We start from the raw sequence: 24,163 nt of genomic DNA on the forward strand, positions 1-24,163 counted from the left end.
AAAATTTGATATCCAATAGCTTATGATTAATAAATCAATGTGCTTTAGTGGTGTTGTTAAAAAACAATAACTTTAAACCCTTATATGAAATTTCTTACACCTAACCCCAAAACCCCCCACAAAAATGCATGTTAGGTGTGTAAGGCTTGAGTCTGGGCGAATCGTCAAGTGCGACTCATGCGTACATATTATGATCCATCTGGATTCAGCTCCAGCTAGTAGGCAACAGGAGCAGATGTGCTTGGTGCAGTCTTTCCCTAACTTGGCCACCTAAGTAGACTGCCCTCTTTACATGATCTTCTTCACATACAGTTTTGTTCTTGCAGACTGCTTCCTTTTGATCTTATTCACATTAGTGCAAGGACTTGTTCAGCCATGGAACAGTATTATATTCTCCGATTAGTGTGCACACTTTCTACTGTGATGTATTTTGAGTCAACAGGCTATGTTTTACCTGCCAATTATGCAATAAATTCGTCCGAACCCTCCGGCAAAAACTGAGGTCCACTTTTCCCTCTTTTTTTCTCTTTTTAAAAAAAAAATCTTTCACTAATACTTGATTGAACTTTTGCAACTCTCCCATAAAACAATATTTGCTTATGTTCGTTGTTTAGCACTCTCCTTGCCAATGCTGCTGTGTACATTATTCAGAAGTTCTAACTAATTTGGCAAAAAAAAACCAACAAAAAAACAACAAAACAAAACAAATGAACCTACATATAGCAAAAATGTTTAATTGTACTTTCTGCTATATTGAGGACTAGGGGTGTAACGATACAGTAGGGTTGCGATACGATACGTATCACGATATTCACCTCACGATACGATATTAAATTTACAATAAAAAAATACTGAATTGTTGGCCTAGAAAATTATTAATGTATTAATAATAGATCTCAAACAATGAAAATAAATCCAGACTTATATTTGTGAGCATTGCCAGAAAAAGAGCCACACAATGGTTCACAACGGTGTTGAATTACTCGTTTAAAAAAAAAACATGGGCCTGATTTAGTTGCAGTTGAACCTGATCTCGAACCTCTTTATAAAGTTCTGGAATTACTTTGCTACTAATGTCTGTTCCGCTTTGGATTTGACATTTAGACTCGACCACATGCATGAATAATAAAGCTCAACAAAACAGCATTTCAGCATCAGAATATGGTCGTAAATCGTGTGCTATAAAACTTGCATATGCCTTTTGTTATCGTATTACTGCGATCACAATTCAGTGGCATTTTTGGAACAAATACTTCATTCAACGTTGCAGCTTTTAGCAAACATTTGATGTACTCTAGTCTGTTTCACGTTTTGTAGGATTAGGGGAGTCAAGCGAGTAATGTGTGACATATCTGTCGTGTTGGACTATCACATAGTGAAAATATATACAATTAATGCCTGACACACGCCACTCATTTTATTAGACATTTTATATATTATACTGTGTGCGGATGTTCAAATGTGTGTGTGTGTGTGTGGCATGTGTGTGTACACGCACGCATAAATGTCAACAAAGCTGAAAAAGTGTTTTTCATGGGCAAGCGAAGGTGTCAAATATCAGACATCAGCCAATACAAATAAATATATTAACGCTATAATACATGTGTCGTGGCCTGTAACTGATAACTTAGTTTTTTAAAAATACTATGGCGATACACCCAACAGCGTATGCTAAACCACCCCACCCCTACATCCCCCCCCCCCCCCCACTATAAATGCACTATAAACACCAATAATGCAAATACAAAAACCGTATGTATCATGTATAATTCAAAATGTATCGTGAAACTAGTTTTAGAGAGAAATATCATGGGTTACACTCAACAGCCTCTGCTACACATCCCACCCCTACATCGTCCCCCTCCCCACCCCTCTACTGACTATAAATGCATATAACACACCAATAATGCAAATACAAAAAATTAACTTCCACATGTATAATACATGTATCAAAATGTAATAAAAATGTTAGGTCGCTTTTAATTGTATATATTTTCACTATGTGATAGTCCATAATTACTAATAAATGACTATATTTTTTTTTGGTCACAGTTTTTTCCAGTTCCACCGTATATAAATTTATTTAATGTTTGGCATTAATGCAAAGTGACTCATATAAGATGCAAGTCAAAACATACAATTTCACTAGAAAAAATGGACCGAGCAATAAAGGGGAATGTTACACAATAATAATAACAATCTTTAGAACAGACTATAGGATGATATTCAGCCATTAAAAAAAAAAATGGAGTCACTTTGAACGTCAGAAGGATTAAAAACTTGGAAATGTACTAATCTTGACATTGTCAGGTATGTAAAAAAACGATCATGTTGGAGGAACATATATTTGCCGACAACAGGTGTTTGGATTTTTACGTACGTTCGATATTAGTGTCAGAATCCGTCCTGTAAAATTTCCAGTGCTGATTTATTTACTCGCCGTCGAGATTCAAACGACGCCAGTAGAAGTTTTGAATCTCAATCGAGATTAATGTCACTGATGCGTCATATCATCAAAGTGGAATATACATGTTGGTCATAACATGGGCGTACATAGGATTTTGAAAAGAGGGGTTCCAAAATAGATTGCAGAGATATTGGGCATATATTTCTATGTTGAGTAAATATAATAATGTCAGATATCAATGTCAGATATATTAAATTATAAAAAAGCGATTTGGGGGGGGGGGGGGGTTCGAGGGGGGAGTTCGGTCGAACCCATCGAACCCCCCCTATGTACGCCCATGCATAAAACATTTTGAAATACTTGGAAATAACCGGAGATAAAGCAACTTCTATGCTAAAAATGACAGAAGAATATCTCTTGATCTATATATATATATATATATATATATATATATATACATATATATATATATATAATATATATATATATATATATATATATATAATATATATATATAAAAATTATATATATAATCTCGATATATATATATATATATAACTGGATATATGAAAGCCAGTGTCGATTTGAATCTAAATATAACGATAAGGAGTTTTTGGCAGAAGCTACCTTTCGATCAACTAAGTCAGATCAAACAATTAGCACCATTTTCAATTTTGATGAACCATGCTAAATATGTGTTAAACTTACCTTTAAAAAATACGCACGGTTTTCTAATTTGCCTTAATCCTACGGGATATTTGCAAATTCAATAGCACCAAAACCAACCCTCGTCCGCTGCCGACCCTGATCGGGCTGCTTGCACATGCCAGCGCGGCGACCCCCTCTACCACCCACCCACCCAAACCTTTTCCTTTTCTGGACGGTGGAGCCGGCAAACCTGTGCCCATGACAGGCGTGTGCTTCAACAGCCTGTTCTAATTATGGACGTTAAAACCTATGATTCGATCTGACCCGACCTAACAGGATTACTTTCTGGACATTGTTAACCTCGTATTTCTTTTGTTCATACATCAGTGGAAGGTGACCTGCTGTCATTGTCATGTAATTATCGAATACTACGATGTCCTCAATAGGGATGTAACGATTTATCGATAAGTCGATATATGTCGCGATATTTCTCTCTACGATACGATTCACGATACATGCACTATTTTGTCGATACATACGGTTTTTAAAAATCGATATTTGTCATTTAAAGTATCGATTTATTTGAAATAAATGTACGTATTGTCAAATTTAAGTCCTTTAGGACCATACGCAAACCGCATATCTTGCCCTAGTTTCCGTTCCAGTTACCGTTATCGGAAACCAGGCCACGCACAGCTGTATATAGCGTTAAGTTATATTAATTTTGATTGGCTGATATCCAGATTTGTGACCAATCGCTTGCTCGAACGAAGCACTTCATCAATATTGTTTGACATGTGCGTCATCTTTGCAAAACATGCCGTTCTTAGCAGACGAATTTGAAAATCCGCCTACGAAGTACATGTATGTCTGCCGTGTGGCGTGTGTCAGGCATGCATGTCCGTAATTAATTACCATGGCAACACGACAGCTATGTCACACATTACTCGCTTGACTCCCCTAATCCTACAAAACGTAAAACAGACTAGAGTACATCAAATGTTTGCAAAAAGCTGCAACGTTGAATGAAGTATTTGTTCCAAAAATGCCACTGAATTGTGATCGCAGTAATACGATAACAAAAGGCATATGCAAGTTTATAGCACACGATTTACGACCATATTCTGATGTTGAAAATGCTGTTTTTGTTGAGCTTATTCATGCATGTGGTCGAGTCTAAATGTCAAATCCAAAGCGGAACAGACATTAGTAGCAAAGTAATTCCAGAACTTTATAAAGAGGTTCGAGATCAGGTTCAACTGCAACTAAATCAGGCCCATGTTTTTTTTTTTAAACGAGTAATTCAACACCGTTGTGAACCATTTGTGGCTCTTTTTCTGGCAATGCTCACAAATATAAGTCTGGATTTATTTTCATTGTTTGAGATCTATTATTAATACATCAATAATTTTCTAGGCCAACAATTCAGTATTTTTTATTGTAAATTTAATATCGTATCGTGAGGTGAATATCGTGATACGTATCGTATCGCAACCCTACTGTATCGTTACACCCCTAGTCCTCAATATAGCAGAAAGTACAATTAAACATTTTTGCTATATGTAGGTTCGTTTGTTTTGTTTTGTTGTTTTTTTGTGGGTTTTTTTTTTGCCAAATTAGTTAGAACTTCTGAATAATGTACACAGCAGCGTTGGCAAGGAGAGTGCTAAACAACGAACATAAGCAAATATTGTTTTATGGGAGAGTTGCAAAAGTTCAATCAAGTATTTGTGAAAGATTTTTTTTTAAAAAGAGAAAAAAAGAGGGAAAAGTGGACCTCAGCTTTTGCCGGAGGGTTCGGACGAATTTATTGCATAATTGGCAGGTGAAACATAGCCTGTTGACTCAAAAGACATCACAGTAGAAAGTGTGCACACTAATCGGAGAATATAATACTGTTCCATGGCTGAACAAGTCCTTGCACTAATGTGAATAAGATCAAAAGGAAGCAGTCTGCAAGAACAAAACTGTATGTGAAGAAGATCATGTAAAGAGGGCAGTCTACTTAGGTGGCCAAGTTAGGGAAAGACTGCACCAAGCACATCTGCTCCTGTTGCCTACTAGCTGGAGCTGAATCCAGATGGATCATAATATGTACGCATGAGTCGCACTTGACGATTCGCCCAGACTCAAGCCTTACACACCTAACATGCATTTTTGTGGGGGGTTTTGGGGTTAGGTGTAAGAAATTTCATATAAGGGTTTAAAGTTATTGTTTTTTAACAACACCACTAAAGCACATTGATTTATTAATCATAAGCTATTGGATATCAAATATTTGGTAATTCTGACAGTCTTAGAGAAGAAACCCGCTACATTGTTACATTAATAGCAAAGGATCTTTTATATGCACCATCCCATAGACAGTATAGCACATACCACGGCATTTGATATACCAGTCGTGGTGCACTGGCTGTAACGAGAAATAGCCCAATGGGCCACCGATGTGGATCGAATAGACCGACAGAGCATTATGCGAGTGTTTTAACACTGAGTTACGTCCCGCCCCTATTAGAAGGGTAAAACGCTAAGTCTTTTTCTTTTTTTAAATACAGACTTTGTTTAAAGTTCTAGTTTTCACATTTGAAAGACATTGAACATTGATACCATGATGATTTTCTTCGCTTTGTTTAAGGACCATTCAATATGAATTGTGCTATAGAATCATATTTAATGGATATTTTAAAGGCTTTTTATTGTTTTATTTACTGTCACAAAGAGTAATTTATTAAAATAAACAGTAGCGGGTTTCCTCTCTAAGACTATATGACAATTACCAAATGTTTAACATCCAGTAGCCGATGATTAATAAATCAATTAATGTGCTATAGTGGTGTCGTTAAACAAAACAAACTTTAACTTCGTTTGAAAACATATGTATGGCTATTTTTAATTATGTCCGTAGGCCTATATTATATTCTACGAAGAATTCCTGTTGTCATCGCTGTAAATATCCATTGTTAAATAATTCATCACACGATGTCGTTTGACGGCCTGTTTGTACCGAAATAAGGTTTCAAGTTTCAAAGTCAAAGGGGAACCAATGAATTAGAATATAACTATATAATGAATACTGTCAAAACTTATATTAAAACATGTTACTGAGTTTTAATCCCATACCAACTCAAAAAACATTTTTACTAAAACTTTCTATGACATATGTAAATTAAAAACAAAAAAAGAAAACGTGTCTTAACACATTGTCATTAAATTATATAGATTAATCTAATTTTTAATACAAGGGTGAAGTCGAAAACCTAGGACAGCCAAGTAATCGAGAATACAGTTCAAAGTCACTAAAAAGTTAGAACGGCGCGTGCTTTGACTTGGCTGTTCCATCAGCTTTCTTCAAACCGGTATAGAAAAAAATATATAAAACATTTGACGGCATATTGTCACATACTATTGACCTATTTGATGACTCAACAATTACCTGAAAATATATACAATTGATCTGTCCTTAAAAGTACTTTATTCTACCATCTACAAAACCACCACATCCTACTTATTGGTGATATTTTGTAAAAATGATTTATGGCAACAGTCCATAATTAAAAAAAACAAACAGGATTGTCATGGATTTCCTTCCATCGTGGTTCAGTTTGGGTGATACAACAGCGAGATTTGGTATCCAAAATGAATGTAATTTTCATTTATTATCAATTTTTGGAGAAATAAAGTCCTTAAATCCGTGACATTATTCCTTTAACCTTTGCAATTATATGGTCAGTTTTAAAGAAATGTTTTTATTACGCTGAGAGGTTAAAAAAAACCCTCATCATTTGAGTTGTATGGATTTAAAGCTTACTAATATGTTTTATATGAATTTTAACTTTATTCATTACAGTTTGTCTTATGTCTTTGATCTTCTTTGCATTTAACAGAAATGCACATTTTAAAGCGGAGCTGACCTCACTAAACCGACCACTTGCGCATTATCACGTTTCCTTTTAAAACAGTCCCCGACAAGATGGTTATCCTTTTTACAGTAACTGCAATGTGGACGAAAAGTTCGGGCATTGGCTGATAATGCAGGCTTATCCTTACTTTACCCACCAGGTACATTCCTTGCCTGACTAGCTGACCAACTAGATGACTCTCCCCGATAGTTACTTTCCCGGGTAAAACCTGGCTAAAATTTCTTCTTAACACCCTGTTGTAAAGAGCTACCCTGTACTGCCTGAGCTTTGTGTATTAACACGTAATCATCTGCCACTATGCCTGCCTCCTCTATCTTTTTGACATCACGATCCTCTAAATGAATACGTAAGCTAACTGGTAATCCATTTTTAATGTCCTGTAAGATCAACAACTCCCGTAACTCGGTATATGACTCTACTTGATGAGACACCACCCATTTATCAAACGTCCCTGCCTTCTTAGCCACAAACTCACTATAAGACTGACCCTGCGTTTTTCTCAACTCGCTATACCGTAAACGATAATCCTCAGGTCGTAATTCATAAGCTCTCAACACTGCAGCCTTAACTAGGTCGTACTGACTTGCTCGCTCATCACTCATTGAATTATAAGCTACACTAGCCTTCCCCTTAAACTTAGACACGGCTAACAATGTCCACTTAGAGTGCGGCCAATTTAGCGGCTCGTTCAAAAAGTTGGAAGAACATATCTAGAAGCCTCCGACATGTTAAAACCATTTCCTGCCTCACGTCTAACTTCTTCAGTATTCAACTTTAACTCATGTTCCACTTTTAATTTTTCTAACTGGAATTCTCTATCCCTCTCTTCTTTCTCTCTCTCTCTCTCTCTCTCTCTCTCTCTCTCTCTCTCTCTCTCTCTCTCTCTCTCTCTCTCTCTCTCTCTCTCTCTCTCTCTAATGCACGTTCTTCTTTTTCGTACTCAAGCTTTTTAAAAGCTAACTGTTGTTCCATACTCAAGTCATTTATCTCTATCTCTGGAACAATCTCACTTTCTTCCATAACAGGACTATCACCAAAAACTTCCTGGATAATAATTGTCCTTATATCTCCTAATGTTTTAGCTGATGTTAAATCAATTTCTCGCTCACCCGCGATTTCAACTAACTCAGCCTTACGTGCTCGCTTAATCTCCACTACACTGACCGTAGGCCTATCCAGCAAATTCTTATCCATGTTTAGATATGACGCACTTATTATTAATTAATTTTCTAGTGAACAACGTTGCTACTTATAGTTATTTTGTAAAAATAATTTATAAAGCCCCCATTTACAAACAATACTTTTTTAAATATGCATGTCCCGTTTCAGATCCCGGACGAGCCCCCAATTTTCTACTCCTGTCACGGGGATTCTATAATACCCGTAACTGAATGAAACACGATTGTCCAAATATCTCTCCTAACTGTATATCTGTTAGATGTCTCTGTAACGGGCGGTTATACCCTAATGTGGCTCGTCTAGGTATGATCAGAGATACGATCTTATATAAAGTATATATTATTATAGCACGTTTAGTTCACTAGAAAACACAATAAAAACACAATACACTTTGGAATCTGTATTAACCTACGCTGACAAATGTACTGCCGCAGTAGTTAATTAATAACAACAATAATAACAACCCAGAACTGATCACTTAATGCTAATCACTTCACCGTGACACAACACCCACACGTGTGATAATTGAGAAACGCTAACACACACACGTGCGAAATGGAGAAACGCTTCCAGGGGAACTTAATTAATAAAGGAATTACAACACTATTCCTAACTGGTTAATTTTTAATTAACCCTAACTACTCATTCAATAACCTTGTAATACAGAATTAATACTGGTACCTATCACAATAAAGACAATAACCTACAGTTTACCTAGGTCCTCTAGGATGACTGGCTAAGCTTTATATAATTATTTAGGACAGTGAGCCTACAGATTACTGCGTCAGATGACCGGCAGCACCGTCTAAATAATATTGGTATAATACAGTATTAAAATATTTAAAGTCACATCAATCACATCAAGGTTATACACAGAGCAGAAAATATATATTTACCAAAGTCCCGTCTGAACTAATATAGATCGTTCAGTGGACGACGTCCGTGCCCTTGGATACTTCCAAATGTTTCTCCTCATATATCTAAAATCCTAGCGAATATCGCCCGGGGGCACAACGCTGTACCTCGCCTATCATCTGATATTTCCACCTCTCCCAGAGTCGGTATATTTTCTTAGATGACCAGACATTCTGTCGCCAGTTCGCTAGAGATTCCATGGTCGCGCGGAGGTATTACGTAACTACTGGCCACCTGGGCTTAAGTGCAAATTGGAACTGCACACGGCCCTCTAAAACAATTAATATCGCCACAGGCGAAAACAAATTAAGAGCATGTACCGTCACAGCGAGTGACAAATGAAAATTATTTCACGAGGGACATAAATTTGATAATAACTGGTACCGAGTTTATTATTCTGTTTATTACATCAGCTAATTGGGTTGTTTTTGGTTGTTTTTTATTTTTATTTTTAAAAAGCCTTTACTATTTTCGATATAGCCTACATCGGTCCATGTATATAGAAACGACGTAAACTACTTTACTGTTCTAGGTGTTGCTTTAAATTTGTATTTTATTCACGGTTCACAGATAATTTTCACAACCCAAAGTTCAATATATTCTGTTAAAAAAAAGTCTATAATGAATTACATTAAACTACTATTTTATTACAAGTTTAACGCTGAAACCAGAAAGACGTAAACGCAAACGCTTTAAAGTACGTAACGTCATTGTGTGTGCTTTGCCAAATTACGAGTTCCTGGAGTAATAACTTGATTTAATGATTAGTTACTGTAATATAATTAAAGTTTGTTTTATTTAACGACGCCACTATAGCACATTAATTTGTTATCTTATCATAGGCTATTGGACGTCAACATATGGTCATTCTGACACTGTTTTTTAAACAAATAAAGAAAGAAATGTTTTATTTAACGACGCACTCAACACATTTTATTTACGGTTATATGGCGTCAGACATATGGTTAAGGACCACACATATTTTTTTAGAGGAAACCCGCTGTCGCCACATAGGCTACTCTTTTACGACAGGCAGCAAGGGATCTTTTATTTGCGCTTCCCACAGGCAGGATAGCACAAACCATGGCCTTTGTTGAACCAGTTATGGATCACTGGTCGGTGCAAGTGGTTTACACCTACCCATTGAGCCTTGTGGAGCACTCACTCAGGGTTTTGAGTCAGTATCTGGATTAAAAATCCCATGCCTCGACTGGGATCCGAACCCAGTACCTACCAGCCTGTAGACCGATGGCCTAACCACGACGCCACCGAGGCCGGTCTGCTGCAGAGGACTGCATGCATGATTAAGAATATGTATTACATGTGAATTGTATTCAAGTTTGTCACGTAAGTAATATATTCAATAAAATAAATATTCATGAACATAAACATAGAATATAATATGTTATGGTATGTAAAATATATTCATGAATTTACATATTTATCACAAAATAACGGTATGTATTTAAGACCTAATAATGACGTGTTTAAAACATGCATATGTATGATATTTAGAAACAGAATATGTATGACATGTAAACTATATTCAATAATTTACATATTTATCACATAACAACGATATGCATTCAAGATCGAATAATGACATTTATTTAAAGCATGCATATTTATAACATACAAAATATGTTAAACAATATGGTTATTTTTTCCTACATCAAATGAACTCGGCGGGTGTATACTGATCAGTTTCATGATAGTTCCCCCAATCAAACCTGGCGTGCACATACTAAAGAACATTCGCTGATGGTACTGTCATAGTGGAACACCTACAACTATATTGTAATTTATTTTAGAATTGTTATTTCGTTTACGTTCATCGGGTTATGAACAAAAAATCATCCGCAAACTGTGTGATTGATTCAGGGGTCGTCTCATATCTCCAAAACATATTTATATCCACAGAGGTATGGTACAACGCCTTTCCAAGGGTCGGTGAGTGGGCGATTTGCCTTGGAATTTTGAGAGTGGCCAGCTGTTGGCATACGCGTTACACGTAAGGGGGTGTTACTAATTACGTATAACGCTCTAGGGGTAGAGGAAGAGGGTACTGTGTTCGATTTACGTAACATCTTTTTCAAGACTATATGTTATTTTTATTCATTACTTAGACCTAAAAAGGTGTTTTTTGGAAATGCGCAGTTAGTCTAGGATCGATCCCCATCGGCGGGTATACAAAAAGACCATGGTATGTGATATCCTGTCTGTGGGATGGTACATATAAACGATCCCTTGCTAAAAAAAAAATGTAGCGGGTTTCCAAGGCGAATGTGCAGGGATTTCAGCGGGGTTGGGGTTATAGACTGTGTTGAGCGAAGTTTATATGGGGCCATGTCAAAATTTCTTTTAAGCTTGGGCAGTTAAGGGTTTCGACCTCCAATACCCTCCCCCTGCACATGCACCCGATTCCTCTCTAAGATTATATGTCACAATTACCAAATGTTAGACATCCAACAGAAGATAGAAGGATAGGATATGTTTTATTTAACGACGTACTCAACACATTTTATTTACGGTTGAGTGCGGTTAAATCAATATGCTTTATCTTTGTTGTAGTTAAACACACACCCCGTCCCCAACTTTACCCTTTTTAAACGAAATAATATTTATTTGAATTTGTCGATTTTAACACGTAAAAAGAAGTGAAAACGTTCATTGTCTACTTTAGTATATTTTATTTTTAAAATATATACATGATTAATGTGTTACTAGTATACAAACTAAACTTTGAAAGTTCTACTAACACTTTATCAAATATCAGTTCTGAAATAGGAAGGTACGACTGTCGATAATACGTTGTTAAGATCAAACTGGTTTTAACTAAAGACTCTAGTACCGTATCCTCAACCGAACGTTCTTCGTACAGCGCAAGATTTCTCTTTTAATTTTTTGAGACGAACCCTACAATTTGAAATCGGCAAACGCACGTGTTAACTGAAACGGACAACAGGCTGTCGTTTGTGCTTTGCCGAGTTATGGCGGCACAGGCGACGAATCAAGCGTATACGTTTGACGATATCCGTTCATAGCGAACACACACGACGTTTTTAAAAGTGTATTTGAGCTTGTATTTCACATTTGTACCTGATAGTAACCAGAATTGTTTTTTTTGTTTTTTTTTAATTTGTTTTTTTTGGTTAAAACAATAACGCTCAGTAAGACAAATTACCAATATAAAATGACGTCATCAGATATGACGTTCCCCGACGACGTCTTTTTTCCATTCATCGAGATATAATTCCAATCTCTAAAAATCCCTTTATTATAAACCCTTGGATGGTTAAATTCGTATCACGTGATGATAAAAACTGGCATTCATAGCACCATGAATCTCAGTTTAGCACTATTTTTGGCTATATAGCCGGAACTACTTTATGAATTATGTCAACAAAGGAATCCCCGAGGAATTTCCTTGAGATTCTATTTTTAGACATCAAACAGTAATCGTCTGCCGTCAAACTTGTAAACATCTAAAAATCTTCATATATAAATTATACCATACAAAATAGGTCGCTTCAGACATTTTGTATTAAAGGTTAAAAGTTATTGAAATTACTTACGTTACATGTTTATAGTGAATTCAAAATCCCACAGCTAAAAATCTATTTTGTCGATCCAAAAAAAGTGTATAATTCCAATGGAATTTGGTCTTTTACAAAAGCGATTTCAAAAACAAAATTCAGTCAGTTCATGCCAACCATTAGCAATAACGCGCATTCAACGGCATTGTAGTATGACGTACACGGTACACAACACATAGCCACTGCGATCCAATCTTTAAACGACTCGGGTTTTGAAACTAGGCATATTATGTACATGTCGGGACACAGGAACGAAGCTTCAATTCGAAGCTACAACAGAGAATGTTCCACTTTCCAAAAACGAAACATCAGCATGGCACTGTCAAATGTCACGAATACTTGTGTCGCACCACTTGAAGTCACACATGCCAAAACCATCCTGTGTTGCCACTTCCACAATTACAAGGCCAGTAAACACAGAAACTCGCGACACACCTGTTTCATCCATTTCCGGAAACATTGAAACCACTTTCTCCATGTCAAATCTATCAACACATGGAATTTTCACACACTCAAATATTTTATAACTGTAATTTCAACGTCGTAATTGGAAAATCTGGACAGTAATCAAAAAATGGCCCCCATCCACAGTTCGTAGTTAAATATTCATACACCAACCGCTTCACATATAAATTATACCATACAAAATAGATCGCTTCACACATTTTTATTACATGTTAAAAGTTATTAAAATTACTTACGTTATATGTTTCTAGTGAATTCAAAATGTTTATACTTGGTATTGATATTTAATGCAAAAAATTAATATGAATTGTATTAATGATTGTAACATTGTCATTCTCTCATTCGGCTATTGACGGAAAAAGCCGAAACGACCATAGGCATTCCGCTAATGTTGAGTATGAATTTCGTGTTACTAAAATAGTAAATAGTTGGAAAATAGAGTTCACTTTTTATTTTAAAGAGGTTTACATTAATGACATTGTTATAACAATTCTTATAATTACAAACAGTACAAGAAGTGTACCTTAAAACACTCAAAAATAATTTCTTTCGTTCTTACCATCAACCATGTTCTGTAAATAAGCGTAGGAATACATGTGTACATACTATTGGATGTTTTGTGTTTTTTTTTAAACAGAATAAAAACAATATTGTAATTTTTGTTTTATTTATAACATGAATATCTCATCCAGTTTCCCTTATTTTTTTAATCGAGAAAACAGGTCACTTCCTTAGATTGTATTTTTAAAACGATCACCGAACTGGGTCATTGGGCTTCTCGCCCATCCAGCTAAAAATAGTTCCAATCGATCTTTGTCTTCGGTGATGACGTATTTTTATGAGGTTTATCGAAGGATAACGCTTGGTGTTTTTAGTGACGTCAGCCAATCAGAATACAGTAAATCGTATAAATTCGGAAAGTTTGTAATTATATATATTTAGCGTCCATGTATGATTCAATTAATTGTTAGATTAAGCAATGTGCTCTAGTGGTGTCGTCAAACAAAACAAATTTTATTGCATCGTTGTATTGTGACACCCCTACTATTCACCGTTAATACACTTCTATTTAAGTTGTTGCATGCAGACCCCCACCCCCTGCAAAAAATCCTGGATTCGCTAGCTCGAGATGCTTGCGTTACAGGATCGAACCATCTTGGTGGACCCATTCAACTGACTGGGGTTTTTCTCGTTCCAACCAGTGCACCACAACTGGACAAAGGTCGTGGTATTTGCTTTCCTCTCTGTGGGAAAGTGCATGTAAAAGATCCCTTACTGCATTAGGACAAATATAGCGAGTTTCCTCTGATGATTACGAATCAGAATTGCTAAATGTGTGACATCCAGTAGCCGATGACCGACCTCGGTGGCGTCGTGGTTAGGCCATCGGTCTACAGGCTGGCAGGTACTGGGTTCGCATCCCAGTCGAGGCATGAGATTTTTAATCCAGATACAGTCTCCAAACCGCAAGGCTCAATAGGTAGATGTAAACTACTTGCAGCGACCAGTGATCCGTAACTGGTTGAACAAAGGCCATGGGTTGTGCCATCCTGCCTACGGTATGCGAAGTGCAAAGAAAAGATCCTTGCAGTCTGTCGTAACAGAGTAGGCTATGTGGCGACAGCGGGTTTCCTCTTAAAAATAGTGTCAGAATGACCATATGTTTGCTCTAGTGGTATCGTTAAATAAAACAAACCTGTTTTACAATAGCCAATGATTAATTAATCAATGTGTTCCAGTGGTGTCGTTAAACAAAACAAACTTTAAACTTTAAATTGCCGTCGTTTAAAATGTGCCGATGATTTACTGGTATTGTACAAGTGCACTATTCACATTTCCACTGAGCTAATTTGTGTTCTAGCCAGTGCACCATAACCGGTATATCAAAGGCCGTGATATGTGCAAGTATGTGAGATAGTGAATATAAAATACGCCTTGCTACTACTAGAATACAAATGTAGCGGGTTTCTTCTCTAAGACAATAACATGTCAAAATTACCAAATGTTTGACATCCAATATTAATAAATCCATGATTAATAAATAAATTTTCTATAGTAGTGTCGTTAAAGGGACATTCCTGAGTTTGCTGCATTGTAAGATGTTGCCGACTAATAAAATATTTCTACGATTAAACTTACATATTAAATATATTTTCTTGTTTAGAATATCAATGTCTGTATATTCAGTGGGTTTCTGGTCGTCTTAATATTTGTAAGAAGCCCAAAGTGGAGTTTGTCTTCCATAATATTTTAGGAAATAAAATGAAATTTAACGTAGTACAAACACGTTTAATATACAGCCACTAATAATTTATGCAGAAAAATATAGTTGATATGTAATTACAGTCGTTAAAAAGTCTCTGTTAGTCAATAACATCTTAAACATTGCAGCAAACTCAGGACTGTCCGTTTAAGAAAACAAACAAATCGTATTCATGTCTAGGTTCGCTGTTTGTTTGTTATGTACCTATTTTTCACTTATATATCTTTTTACGGTTCGTGAACGTTGTGATGGGCACACATCCTAGCTATTTTGGCCGTCAATCCAGTGGGTGAGTGGATCGCTGTGTTAAATACTAGTGTACTAGTGTTGGTATAAAGTACTCCTACTGGCATTAGCTAGTTCCTGTCATGGACGGAGAAGCCGGCGAAGGCCGGCTCTTGTGCCCACGACAGGCGTGCGCTACAATAGCTTGTTGTGAATGTGCACGTAAAACCCTACGACATGACATGACATTAGCTAGTGGGAATTTCCCTATTGGCCCAGTTGGTAGAGCGGTGGAGTCTCGTACTGAGAGTTTGTGGTTCGAGTCCCCTCTGGAAGTTGATTTTCAGTTACGCTTGTAATTGTTGAGGTTGTAGGATAAGAGTAAACAGTTGATACGTGTTCGTAAAATGACTTAGTTTGACACATAGTTGTCAGAATTGGGAGACACACCACACGCACACGCACATGCGCGAACATATCAGAGGCGGATCTAGGGTGGGGGGCACGGGCCCTTAAATTATGCGACAGTTATAATTTTATTATATATTGATTTTATTTGTTTACGATCCCCTCCAAACCTCCCCCAAAGTTCCATTGACATTCCGCCTTATGTCATTGGGCCCCCCTAAATGGATTTTCTGGATCCGCCACTGCATATGTACGTACACAACACAGAAAGAAGAAGAAGAACAACAACAAATAATCCACTCCAAAATGCTATTTGTTTTTACCTATATGTTAAAATGTATGATCCCTTATTTTTTGTAATGCTTTACCCACGTGTTACAAACATGCCAGAAAACCAAGCTCCAGAAAATCCAGTTAGGGGGTAATAACATGAGGTGGAATGCCAAGGGAACTTTGGGGGATGTTTGGATAGGGATCGTAAAAAGATGACAATTAATATATAATAAAATTATAACTATCGCAAAATTTAGGGGGGCCCGGGCCCCTGCCCCCACCTATATCCGCCTCTGCAAATTCAAATAAAGGTATTATTGTTATTAGTGGTAGTGGTAGTGGTAGTAGTAGTAGTAGTAGTAGTAGTAGTAGTAGTAGTAGTAGTAGTATCGTTTCTTGAATATTTCTTGAAAGCTTGTGCTCAATCCATTTAAAAATACAAACACACACAAAAACAAACAAACACAACAAAAAGCTTTATTTTTCAGCCCTTTCAGTATGAAAAGACTGAACCGCTTTCCGTGTCATACAATATACACTCTTTACAAAAGGCGTTGCACAAAACAGGCAAATCACAAACAGGCGTTACGCCCGATAAGCAAATGGTCCATAGACTTCTACCTCACAGATTGACATGGAGTTGGTCTTGAACGCCTTTTTCATGACAATCCGGTTGGCCAATCTGTCGGTCCCAGAGCCCCAGCACCTAACCGTGAAGTGTTGACCTGGGCCAGTAATCCGAGAGGTAGGTCTGCATGCATCGTCGTTTGTGTATTGTGTCACCAGGTTAACCAGCGAAATAGACAATTCTCGTGGAGCAACAGCTGCAAATATGTTTTACACATACATATACATATACATATACATAAATACATATACATATACATAAATACATACCTATACATATATATATATATATATATATAGATATATATATATATATTATATATATATTAACACTAACACACACACACACACACCACACACACACACACACACACAGAGAGAGAGAGAGAGAGAGGAGAGAGAGAGAGACGAGAGCGAGAGAGAGAGAGAGAGACCAGATACAAATAGTTTGAGACACAGACATATACATAAATAGATATATACACTAACAAACTACACACACACACACACACCAGAGAGAGAGAGAGAGAGAGAGAGAGAGAGAGATAGAGAGAGAGAGAGAGAGCGAGGAGAGACAGAGGAGCTACAACGATGTTTTAACATACAGAGTGAGACGATTTACTAGGCGGCAATAAAAGGGCAATCTCGGAAATGATCCATTGTTTATTTTATATGCGAGATCCACACAAAATAGGCATGATTACACCAGATGAGACAAGGAATGGCCAGCGGAATGGGAGGGAAGTCAGCCGCCAACAGTGAATCGGCATAAGTCTTGGCGATGTAAACGTCATTGGGAGGTCAGTATTTCGAGTGACCTCCATGTGGGGATGAGCGAGAGCCTGCCTGCAGCCTCAGGAGACAGAAAGCTACAGGCGTGTTCACCACAACATATACATGGGATATACTAGGCCAGTAAAAACGCAATCCGGAAATGCTCATGCGAAGTTATGTGGTGCGAGATCCCAAAGAAATGAAACGACTGATACCACCAGTGAGGACCAACCACTGGCCCATCTGACTGGGCACTGTCAGCCCGCCAAACAGTGGATCGCGCATAAACAGTCTGACATGTCAACGTCATGGGGTCAGTATTGTGTGTGACCTCCATGTGCTGCGATGCACGCCTGCGTTGTCTTAGGCAAGGACGAGCACAGGCGCCGCCATGCACGTCATCATGGCTGCCAGTGATGCTGCAATGCCTGCTGCAGCGCAGCGAAGTTCTGTGGTTGTCGACGGTAGTGAACACGACGTAAGGTCGTCCCACATGTACCACATTGGGTTCATGTCCGGGGAAACTGAAGTCCAGCACAGTGACATGGTGGGCACGAAGAAAAAAAAATGCCTGTGCCGCCTGGCGTAGCGGCCGAGCGTTGTTTGCTGGAAGACAGGCCTGTTTCGCGACACGTTCTCCATGGGACGGCGGTAAATGGTGTTGTCGACGGAGTGTGCGCATTAAGGTTTTCACTCCACAACGTTTCGGACCGGAAGTCAGATTGCTTGATTGGCGCCCAGAAGATGACATCGCCGCCCCGTAGCCATCTCCTGGGTCCAGACAAATGCCTGCGCGACCATTCTCCACGGACGGCGGTAAATGCCGACGTCGTCCGTGAACACTCACGTTGAAATGTCTGTGCATCCGGATAAGGCCACGGTAGGGTCGGTGGCCCACCATTCCTGGCCCCATAAGAGTCTGCTTGACGATGTCGTGCTGGCCACGGTAGGGTCAAGTCGTGCTGCGGCAAGACGTCTCCGGACAGTTCGGGCGCTGATGAGTCGTCCCCTGGTTCCCACTTCAGTCCTGGCAGTGCTTGCGGCTGTCAAAAACCGATTGCGCAGGTGCCGCAACCGTATGTTCCGGTCCTGTATATTGGTCGTTACGCGTGGTGTGCCCGAACGACGGCGGTCATTGACGGTCCCTGTCGTCTGATATCGGTTGAGGAGCTGATTAATGGTTGACGGGTGCACGTGGAACCGTTGTGCTACCCGCAATTGCGAGTTTCAAGCATTCAACAAGCCAATGGCTTGATTCCGATCGGCGTTGTTCAACCGAGGCATCGTGTAGGAGTGAGATACTCATTGCCACCCGCGTGTTCTGAGTGTCCCCGGGTATCAGGAAATGCACGTGCAAGGTGTTATTTCGCCAAGTGGTTGCGTGTGCGCGATTTACCGGATAATGCGTTTTTAGCGTTGTTCCCCTTATGTTGGGAACAGGCCGGAAGTCGACCTTTACATGCTGCTGAAATAATGTGTACCACTGTACCATGTACATTGACGAATAGCGTCAACGAAGTCCAACCAGAACGTATATTATTTTGACAAAAGGAAATTGCGTTATTAATGACGGCTAGTATATATATATATATACACTAACACACACAGAGAGAGAGAGAGAGAGAGAGAGAGAGAGAGAGAGAGAGAGAGAGAGAGAGAGAGAGAGAGAGAGAGAGAGAGAGAGGGGAGAGAGAGAGACCAGCTACAAATGTTTTATACATATATGTTATATAGAGGATACTAAACGAGTTCCCGTGTGAGACCGTTTATATTACGAGTGTTCTTTCGCACGTGATGTATGATTAAAAACACAAGAGTTGTAAAATTGTCGCAGTGTAACATTTACAACTATATTCAAATGTAATTTATATTTTATCCATTCAAAAGGAAGGACCACACAGATATTGAGTAAGGAAAACCGCTGTCGCTACTTCATGGGCTACTCTTTTTGATTAGCAGCATTGGAATCTTTCATATGCACCATCCCACAGACAGGATAGTACATACCATGGCCTTTGTTACACCAGTTGTAAAGTATTGGCTGGAACGAGAAATAGCTCAATGGGTCGGTCCATCGACAGGGTTCGATCTTAGACCGACCGCGTATCAAGCGAACGCTTTACCACTGAGCTACGTCCCGCCCCTTTCATGTCGTTCATGTACGATTCAATTACCCTTTATTGTGTCACCTGCATTGATGCGATGACTTAAGTCTTTAGTTAATTAGGGGCTATAGCAATCAGACCAACTAAATTACAACAAACAATAATACTATGGATTTTAATTGTTGCCCCCGGCTTATCAGCTAAGTACTATAACCCATGGCAACTATGTGTCAACAAACATACGTATCTTATAAATATTAGTTTTTCTATACGTGAAGGAGAGACCTAAGGGGAGACTCAAGGGGGTGGGAGGGGTGTGGGATGACGTCACTTCATTTAACTTTTTAACAATGAAACTTAGAATTCCTACGCCACAGATCTATCATTGAAATTTATACAAACAATACTATAACGATGTTCATGGCTAAATAAAATTATTAAAACAAATATATTTTGTTAAATTATGCTGCTAACATTAATTATAAGCATTGACAGGAAGTATTGAAAGAACCATGATCACATTATTTTTTTTGCATGGAAATCAATACGGTGGTATACTGTGTGGCACGGTCAATAACCTGATAAGATGTCATGACCTCTCAAAAGGAACATTCTACAAAGTGAATACACGAATAATATCACACGTGTATAAATACATTTACATACACAGACACATACATAACACATACAACAGCTACTCATATTATATAACTTTGCAAATTAGATGTAAATTAATCGAGGTCATGGCACTAGGTTTATTGACATTTAACAAACGTACTTGGGTGACACTCCATGATTGACGTATGCATTCATAGTCATCAAACAAAAACATTTCAGCAGCAACCTTACACTGAAAGTTGTTCAAGCGTCAAGAAAACACAAAATGTTAAGCACTAGTTTATTTTTATGTAAGGATATTCAAAATGACGTCATTGAAGTTTGACATTATTTCCATTCAAAAAGACACCGTGTCACATATTCTTACATCATCTGAATGACGGACTGGAATTAAAGTTGCATGTACAGTTTACAAAAACACGTTGTATTAAGCTTGAGATTATTTGATAAAGAGATTATTAACCTCGTGTGTTTTGGCATCGTCAGTATCATATATTAGGAATAAAAATAATGTATTTTGCTGCATAATACAATTCGTATTCCTAATACATATATGATAGTCATACAATGTTTTTGTGCACAGTTACAAAATAAGCTTTAGATTAGATTATGCATGCATACCTTTGGTTGTTCTAAAGCAGCTTTTAACATTATGTTTTCAGTTATTATTTGCAATGATTCAGTCCTTGATTTTGAAAATGTCTGTCAACCACTGTTTAAACTAACTAGCGTTTGAACAGTTGGCCCCTAGTCTTGAACATAATTAGTTTGACTGTATGGCTGACCGTTCATTCATTTCTGTGGTAAAGTGATTAAATAGTAATCGTAATCATCTTTAATTAAATTTATATACGCAGTTCTCGGCTGTTACGGCCGTGATTCATATATCCGCTCCAATTCAATTATTTCTACATACCCCCCCCCCCCCCCCCCCGATTTTATAGCTATGCTATAACAGGGGCTTTTTTTCATCTTGAAACAGTAGGCAAAAATCGCACAGATTAGTATGTATTGATGTATCAATATCTACATGTATATGTTGTATGGATGGCGGGTTTCACTATCACACACACACACACAAACACACACAAACACACACACACACACGCGCGCGCGCGCGCGCGCACCCACACACACAAACACTGACGCAGGAATGTATATATTGATGTATGTATGTATGTATGCAGGTGCTGGTCTGTCGCTCTTGTTTGTCTGTCTCTGTTGTCTGTATGTCTGTCTCTGTTGTCTGTCTGTCTGTCTGTCTACCTCTCTTGTCTGTCTCTCTTGTCTGTCTGTCTGCCTGCCTGTACTTACCGCCGTTACGTATTGCGGTGATATACACAATTTTTTCCACATACACATACATATCTCTTAAATCGATCGTCATCAATAAATAATTGCTTGCTTTAAAAGTGGGACAAACGGGTTGCCTTCCTGTCTGTACTTACCGCCGTTACGTATTGCGGTGATATACACAATTTTTTCCACATACACATACACATCTCTTAAATCGATCGTCATCAATAAATAATTGCTTGCTTTAAAAGTAGGACAAACGGGTTGCTTGAAGAAGTTGGAGAAATCGCCATCCGTCACAAAGTGTCCGTCGTAGGATGTTCCGTTGTCCATGTCCTCTATCACGACTCTTGAACCCAGGGCCCAGTTTTTATCTGCAGAAATACGAAGATAAATCTCAACGATAAAACTTAATATATCTGCACAAATACGGAGATAAATCTCAACGATAAAACTTAATATACTTTAGTCAGTCTCATGAATCATGGTCAAAACGAAAGGTAAGGTTTGTTTCGATTAACGACACCACTAGAGCACATGGATTTATTTATCATCGGCTATTGGATGTCAAACATTAGGTGATTTTGACATATAGTGAGGAAACCCGGTATATTTTCTTATTGCTAGCAAGGAATCTTTTATGTACCACCCCACATATAGGATATGATATACCAGTTTTTGATATACCAGTCGTGATACACTGACCGGAACGAGAAATAGCCCAATAGGCCATCCCACGGGTATCGATCCTAGACTGTATCAGTATCTGTAGAAACAAACTGTTTGTTTTGAAGTTCAAGATTGTTGCATGTAGATCAAACCAGATTTTACCATCCGTTAATTTTGCACGCACGAAAAATATATACCAAAACGAATGTCAACAATATTAGTACACAACTGGAAACATATTGGATATTATACAGACACTGGTATTCTAAACAAAAACATTTCTTTAATATGTAATCTTAGTCTCCAAAAGAGACTTGTTAGTCTGGAACATCTCACAATGGATGCAAATTCAGAACAGTCGCACATGCATGTATCTAAGTATGAGTGCAAGTATGTGTATCCTTTTGAGAGTTTTACAGAGTGTGTACATGTGCTTATGTGGCAGAGAGAGAGAGAGAGAGAGAGAGAGAGAGAGAGAGAGAGAGAGAGAGAGAGAGAGAGAGAGAGAGAGAGAGAGAGAGAGAGATTAGTTGATTGATTATTAAAAAATCCATAACTGATTGTTTGGGAATTTGTTTTTAACTAATTGTTCCACCAGATTAGATGATGTAATTTATGGGATTGGGGCTTGTTTTCATGTGTACATAAAGAAAACCGATTGTGTAATTGAAAGGTGGTCAGTTGGTGTAAATCAAATATGGAGACAAAGGGCGTAGCTGAAACATGGCTTATGGTTAACTGCTGGGTATACCTGTTTTAATAAATCCATACACTTCTACCTCGCACAACGTGATGACTTCTCTAGGTGGAGCTATGGGAGCTTTTGTAATCAGCGCATAGGCACCCTGCGTGTTGGAAGGACAAGCGTAACCAACCACTGCGCCTCTCACGTACCGCTTATTCTGCCTGCCACACAGAACCTTCTCGTCCACCCACACGTACAGTTTGGGAACGTGATTTTCTAGAAAAAAAGAGAGTTAAAGTTGCCCGATTTTTAAAAGTTCGATCCGACATTATACGAACCTAGGGTGGGTGATGTAGAAAAGGCCAGTGTCTTGTGATTTGGCTGTGTTCCTTCCAGATGCTCAAGTAGCTGTTGGTTTTTGTTTTTGTTTAACGACACCACTGGAGCACGTCGATTAATTAATCATTAGTTAATTAACATTAACATTTGGTAATTCTAACATATAGTCTTAGAGAGGAAACCCGCTTCATTTTCCTAATGCAGCAAGGGATCTTTTATATGCACCTCCCCACAAACACGAAAACACATACCACGGCCTTTGTCCAGTTGTGGTGCACTGGTTGGAACGAGAAAAACCAAATCAGTTAAATGGATCCACCGAGGTGGTTCGATCCTGCGACACAAGCACCTCGAGCATGCACTCAACCTACTGAGCTGAATCCCGCCCCTGGTAGCTGTCAGCTAAGACCCTGTGCAGAATCTCATGGATCATTGCTATGGTGGAGCCCCTTTGCAGGTGGGCCTGTAAATATGGAATCAGCCTGAGTGATGAGACGTGATCATCACGTGACCCTGCAAGCTACCGGTCAGGCCGTTCATGATAAAGGTGCTTTGCTGGTTGTCATAGTGGTACGTGAATGTCTTCATGGACGGCTTGTTCTGTAGCAATTCTACGTTGGGCTGGCAACTATCGTATGCTGTTTTCTAGTCTGCCCTACCTGGTTGACACCTGCTAGGAGCTGAGGCTAGAGTAGGGTAGCAGTCGGTTTTGCCCCCACTCTCTTCCTTCTCTGCCGTCTCCTCCTTTTCG

The 24,163-nt window shown here is 38.4% G+C and overlaps 1 protein-coding gene across 1 annotated transcript in view; it reads right to left on the reverse strand.

Annotated features, from left to right (window-relative positions):
• Nucleotides 1–16,760: 16,760 nt before the first annotated feature.
• The window catches only part of LOC121377447, a 48,251-nt gene continuing 40,848 nt past the window's right edge, over nucleotides 16,761–24,163 (reverse strand). The window contains exons 9-11 of the mRNA XM_041505434.1: nucleotides 23,140–23,349; nucleotides 21,872–22,093; nucleotides 16,761–17,123 (exon numbers count right to left, since the gene is read on the reverse strand). Of these exons, the coding sequence (XP_041361368.1) occupies nucleotides 16,885–17,123; nucleotides 21,872–22,093; nucleotides 23,140–23,349 (671 nt within the window). The 3' untranslated portion in view covers nucleotides 16,761–16,884. The remainder of the gene's footprint in view (nucleotides 17,124–21,871; nucleotides 22,094–23,139; nucleotides 23,350–24,163) is intronic.

The sequence above is a fragment of the Gigantopelta aegis genome, chromosome 7, assembly GCF_016097555.1.
Source record: "Gigantopelta aegis isolate Gae_Host chromosome 7, Gae_host_genome, whole genome shotgun sequence".
Lineage (NCBI taxonomy): Eukaryota > Metazoa > Mollusca > Gastropoda > Neomphalida > Peltospiridae > Gigantopelta > Gigantopelta aegis.